We start from the raw sequence: 6,431 nt of genomic DNA on the forward strand, positions 1-6,431 counted from the left end.
GGTGCACTGGGTTCAGGGGGTCAGGCCCGGCTCCCCAAACACAGGAAGGCAGCGCTGTAAGTCACAGTCAGGGGTGTCAAGGCTGGACACTTGTTGTGCTCCCTCTTAGACCCTCACCTTCAACTCTGTCTATTAATAACATAAACACAAAGTCCTCACTGTTGACCAGTCCACTCTGATGGGTGGGATGAGCGGACAGAAGCAAAGGCATTGTGGTTCAAAACAATTTAACTGACATGAGTGTTTGGTTGTCCCACTGTAAATATTGTATGTGCTCTACTATATGCATCATAAAAGTTGCAGTTGATATCTAAATTATGATGTGTCTCAAAGGTTTTTGAAAATGTAGGGTGATTTGTTAAGTGTCATTTATTTCACTTTGCAGTTTGATATGGGAAAGCCCAAACTATCAGTGTTTTTATTTGCCGTTAAATATTTTATGGGGTGGAAGGGGTGGGGGGTCATTGTGTTAACACACTGTGGGTAGGCTAATCATATGTCCTTTGTAAGGTTGAATTGGAGGCGTGTGCTGTCGCGGTGGGAGCGCGCAGAGGAAGGGAGGGCAATCTTGTCCGGACGTTAATAAGACCAAATGGCTGGTGCAAGGTGGCCAGGAGCTCTGAAACGCGACAGAAGACGGTGGACGAAGGGGAGAAGGAAAAAAGAAACCTCTCAAGAGAGACATTTCTGGATGGTCAAAGAGGATGAGAGCGCCACAGGAGCGTCCATAGGAATTGCAGGGAGTCAGGGAGCCGCCAGGGCTTTTTGGCGTGCATCGGTTTGTGTGTCTCGTCAAAGGAACTGCGTGGAGGGAGATAAGCGGTAAGTTACTAGAAACGCATGAAAAACACCTGCGTCAAGGCAGGTATCCGCGACGGACGTATGAAGACTTTCAGTTCACAAGAGGCTTAGAGGCTGCTGATAGTTTGTGAAAACTTTGGACAGAAACTTTACTCACCTATTAGCCTATGTCTTAATTTTGATACCTGATGCCAAAACGTCAGGAACTCTAGATTTCAGCCAATCAGATCATTCATTTGGGATATAGCTTTTGGTCAAAACAAGAGTGAATGCAGTAAGAAGAAAATTAGTAAGTTTGTGTCATATTAATATCAGGTCTTATACCACATGATTTGGAATGGACCAAGATTTGACCCTCATTCACATGCTATCACACATCTGGAACTGGGGTATCGCTGTAGGCACTGCGAGCCACTGACTCCTGGGAGCCCCAACCCTCCCCAATGAAGCAGTACCGGTGGGTCCGCCTGGCACAGCTCGGCCTGCTTGCTGTGTGGACCTGTATATGGCTGGTCCAGGGATGCGGACCGGGCCACGGGCACGGCATCCGCCCCAGGCCCAGGAAACTCACAGCCATGCACTACAAGCAGTTTTTCCCCAACTTCTCAGAAAACAACCTTGGTGCCAGCGGGAGAGCAGAGGGCAAGATCACACGCAACTCCGAGCGCTTCAATGAGCTTGTGGGCAACTACAACCCAGACATTGTCTTCAAGGATGAGGAGAACACCAACGCAGACCGCTTCATGACTAAGGTGAGATTGGTGTGCTATGGTTAATCATACTCAGTCATCTTAGATTCTAAGGATTTTGTTGAATGGGATGAGACAGTGGATCCACTGACCCCAGTTATACCTGGCGACTCTTGTATGGTAAGTACAATGAAACAGACAGGGCAGAGAGTGAGCTGAAGATTGACTGAAGGATGCTCTCACTGGTGTCTCGTGAACCTTTTCAAGCTTACCCCTCTGCTGGATGATTGATTAACTACATTCACATGAAGGGACAGTAAGCAGGTTCACAGTTCATACCATGCCATCCAGCGTGGCACCTTCAAATCAAATCACATAACCTCAGTCATTTGTTTGCCGTACTCTCCTCCACTACCTGCCCTTGCCAGGCTCTCAACACACAAACAAATGTTCAACACAGAGTGCATAAGTTTTAACCAAACATCCCCTCCCTTTTCTTGAGATAAGAAGATCAGGATGTAATTCAACACTACTCCTCAAGAGACCGTGTTCCCCTTCAGGAACACTTCCTTTTAATCTTTAACCAAAGTCTTTGTTATTGGAGATAAAACTATTCCTGTGACAGATTCTCAGTGTGCCTACCAGCAGAAATATCCAGGTACGGCACTAGAAATGTAGGTATTTAAATACAAATCCCACGCCTTGGAATGACAGCCAGTGACCAAGAGGATTTAAGTTCTGGGCAGGAAGATGGACAGCTTTTTGACAAAACATTTTGAATGCCACGCTGCTGGATATGTCCACAGGGATTCTTGACACTCAGTTGTCACCCTGCTTTGGATGCTGCGGCTCTCTGTGATTGTTTAGGATATTAATCTGTGTTCGTTCCCCTCCCCGGGTGATTGTATGTGATGGAAATCTGCGGTCGTATGTGTGCCCTGCTGATGCCCAGTTTGAGTGTGTGTATGTGTGCATGTGCCCCTCTTTTGCCCAGATGTGAAAGACGCTCTTTGTGCGACATTTGGAGGCTCAGAGGGGTCGCCTATACAAAATTCCCTCCTGCTGAAGTAATGGCAGCGTCGGAAAAGCGACTATTGTAGTTCTGACAATGAAACGCCTCTCTTCCATGGCACTGCGAGAAAAATGTACCCAGTTTGTTTTCTGTCCCTCTCGCTTTCTCACTCTTGCTGTTACATTCCCAAGTCCATGCCCATACATTCTTCCCCTCTGCCCTCTCTCTTTACTCCCAACCCCGGCTCTCCGCCACACTGCTTTCTTCTCACCCAACTTTTCCTCCCTCCATCTCTCCTGCTCACACCCTCATCACAACATAAGCTTTATACGATCAATTATAGGCCACAAGACCTGCCACATCACGAGAGAATGGGTGTTCAGGTGATGATGACTGTATCACCTCGCTTGCTGACATCATTTTTTTCAGCCTGCTATTTTGTGACAATGCTGACACAGTGTGTAACATCACGGCCCACGGCGTCTGTTAAGAGTCACTGTGCACATTTCTGATCAAATGTCTCAGGGGTGAAACAGAGAAACTCATGCCTGGAACAATCTGGAAAGGCAGTGAATGGCCTTGATTATTCTGTCACCCTGTCGAAAAGGCCAAGGAATGTGCCAAACTGGCTACAGTAGCTTTGTTCTTGTAGTCTGATTGTTTGAGCAAGGTTGAGATGGCCTTTAGCAGAGCAGAGGAGGAATTATGTGTTGATCCCAGCAGACAAACAATCATAACCTGGGAGAAAGAGACAGTGTTGAAATACTGGAATATTTTTCTTGTGAGTTGCACTGAAATCAGTGTGTGCACTGAGGTGTACAGTAGGCGCACATACTGTACATACCTCTTGAACACTTAGGCTGTGCCATTCTCCGTTAATAAATTATTACTAGTGTCACATCTACTTGAGTGGGGTTCAGACCTTTCACAGGCTGCAGGCTGAGTGAATAATAATATGATTGTCTTTAAAATAAACTTGGAATACTTTTATATTCTTCTATATATTTTTATATCCAACAATACAATAGAAAATGTCAAAGTCTAATAGACAAAACAACGCACCATCCAACCTACAAGGCAAAATAACAATTTAAAAACTAAAGAGAAACATTAAGAATTACACAAATGATACTAATACAATCCACACATTCTTCCACAAGAACTTATATTCCTGTGAATTAAGGGCGCTATTAGTCCCTCCAGTTTGTTAATGATTGAGTGAATCTTTTTGAATCCCTTGTTGATTCTATTCTGTTGTCACATTCAACAATAAAAATCATGTGTATTTAAATATTTAAGAGCTAAACCTCAAAGATTGACATTCAAATCCCTGATATGTTTTTCCAGATTGATATTTTAAAGTTTAAAACTAATTGTAAATGGTCTGCGGTAGATGACAGTTTCCAAACATATCTCTCTCTCTCTCGATAGATAGATAGATATAGATAGAGATAGATATTTATCTGCGATAAGCTAATATCCTCCTATATATTGGCTAGTTTCAGTTAATACTGTTCCAAACTGAACACCTTCCCTCTGTCTCACTCTGTTCCTAGCGATGTAAGGACTGTTTGAACAGGTTGGCCATTGCAGTGATGAACCAGTGGCCAGGGGTACACTTACGTGTGACAGAGGCCTGGGATGAAGATGGTCACCACCCTCCCGGCTCTCTGCACTATGAAGGCCGGGCCGTGGATATAACCACTAACGACAGAGAAACAGAGAAGTATGGTCTTCTAGCCCAGCTGGCTGTGGAGGCTGGCTTTGACTGGGTCCACTATGAGTCCAAATATCACATCCACTGCTCAGTAAAAGCTGGTAAGTTTAAGGAGGGAGTTATTAAAACAACCTCACACAGTTAACTGTGTCAAACTACATCACTTCAGTGGATTGTATATCAGGATTTTTACAACAAAGGAACACGATCTGTGTTTAGTAATCTTTTACTGCTGATCTTCTTGCAGATCACTCTGTTGCTGTGGAAAAAGGTGGCTGTTTCCCAGGCTGGGCCCGGGTGACTGTTGCAGGAGGGGTGCAGAAGAGCCTGTCGTCACTGGATCTTGGGGACAGAGTTATGGCCCTGTCTGGGACAGGCCAAGTCATGTTTAGCCAAGTCCTCTTGTTTCTTCACCGGGACCAAGAAAGCTGGTCTACTTTTCTGTCTCTGGAGACAGAAGATGGCCATAGATTGGCCCTTACTCCACATCACTTGGTCTTTTTAGCCCCCAGTTGCAGACTTGACAGCAGTGAGTACCAGGCTCAGTTTGCTAGCAAAGCCAAAACAGGAGACTGTGTTCTTATCCATACAGCAGATAGTCAAGTACGTCCATCTCAAATCATTTCAGTTTCAGTAGAGAAGAGTGTGGGAGCGTATGCTCCCTTGACAGAAGCTGGAACTCTGTTTGTTGATGGGGTGCTGGCATCCAGCTATGCACTAGTGGAGGACCACAGACTTGCACACTGGGCATTTGGACCTGTGCGACTCCTCTCCTCATTCAGCCAGCTACTTTGGGGGGAGACAACAAAAGAACCACAGACCACAGAGAGTGAAACAGCTTGCACTAAGACTCCATGTCATTGTAGCACTTTGACCACACAGGACAAAGCAGGTGTATATGTCAACAATGGCATTCTGAACAAACAAGACAATCTGAGTGAACCTCTGAGGATGGAAAAGAAAGAGAAGCACTCCTTACAAAGACAGACATCAGATGTCCACTGGTATGCTAGATTACTGTACAATTTTGGATGTATCCTTTTAGACTCCAACTCATTTTATCCTTAAAAGCCTAAAACTGTAGGCTCAGTACTGTTCAGAATCGCAACTTGGACACATTTACGCTAACACTTCCTGTTCTTTTCTTCAATAAATTAAAAGCACTGGAATGGCTTGCTTGCTTTTTTCACCATTGTTTGCATTATAATGTATCATAATGATATGCTAAGTGATATTTTATGATTTGATGAGTTTGATGAGACAAATTGTTTGGGCAAGTTAATGTAAAAATAGTCATTTCAAAATGACTGCATTCGTACATCATGTTATTTCTTTTAATTATTTCAGTTATATATGTAAAAAAAAAAAAAATCTATATATTCGAAGGGGAGAGGAATGAATGTTCCCACATCAGAATCTTTATTTTTGTACTTTCTGAATCATAATATATAAATGTTTCATTCTTTTATAATAATTTTACTACATGTATTGTATATCCTCACTTGTCATGTCATAAATCAAATTAAAATGTCATTTTATTAAACAACATTCTGCCTTTTTCAAAGTGCTGCTTTATAAAAAATGTGTCTGTTCAGCTAATTGGTCTTTTGCTTGTTTAGAAAAACTGAGTTACTCTGCGTGAAAAACCCACGACATGCAAAAATATTTCTTGGGTCATAGTTGAGCATTATGTATGCAATATAGTGTTCAAGACTGCTGTGGAAATCCAATCTAGACAGTAGGCAGACAGGTCAATGAAAAGCCCAGACGTACTTAATATTCTTTGCCACCACCTTGACTTTATCACAGTCACAGACTTTGTCACATGGCTACTTCAAGGGAGTTGTCAGGTTTCTTAGAATCTACGAGGAGACAATTTCATTCGTATCCACTGATCCATTCGTGCCACCAGTAAAATATCTGTTCAGTTCATTGTTTACATAACTTTCTATTTGACCAGACCAGACTGTATTATACATTTTATTATAGTGCCAGTTACTAGTAAACATTTACTTTAATTATTTTTCATGTAAAACTACTTTTCAGTGTCACAATAATGTGTAAGGCTACATTCAGGACATGTAGTACAAGTTTATACACCCCCTTGTGGAGGAACTGATATTATGCCTGATAATTTTATTTTATATAATTTCTTGAATGCCCTTGTACAAATAATAACTACTCTAGATAATAAACTGTATTTGATTTATAA

General features: G+C 42.7%; 1 protein-coding gene across 1 annotated transcript; it reads left to right on the forward strand.

The window, feature by feature from the left end:
* The first annotated feature begins 585 nt into the window (after nucleotides 1-585).
* Nucleotides 586-5,783, forward strand: dhh (desert hedgehog signaling molecule). The gene is made up of 4 exons (XM_046057265.1): nucleotides 586-822; nucleotides 1,203-1,553; nucleotides 4,059-4,320; nucleotides 4,467-5,783. Exons 2-4 carry the CDS (start codon nucleotides 1,245-1,247, stop codon nucleotides 5,285-5,287), a joined length of 1,392 nt encoding a protein of 463 aa, XP_045913221.1. The 5' UTR covers nucleotides 586-822; nucleotides 1,203-1,244; the 3' UTR covers nucleotides 5,288-5,783.
* The last annotated feature ends 648 nt before the right edge of the window (nucleotides 5,784-6,431 follow it).

The sequence above is a fragment of the Micropterus dolomieu genome, linkage group LG08 (assembly GCF_021292245.1).
Source record: "Micropterus dolomieu isolate WLL.071019.BEF.003 ecotype Adirondacks linkage group LG08, ASM2129224v1, whole genome shotgun sequence".
NCBI lineage: Eukaryota > Metazoa > Chordata > Actinopteri > Centrarchiformes > Centrarchidae > Micropterus > Micropterus dolomieu.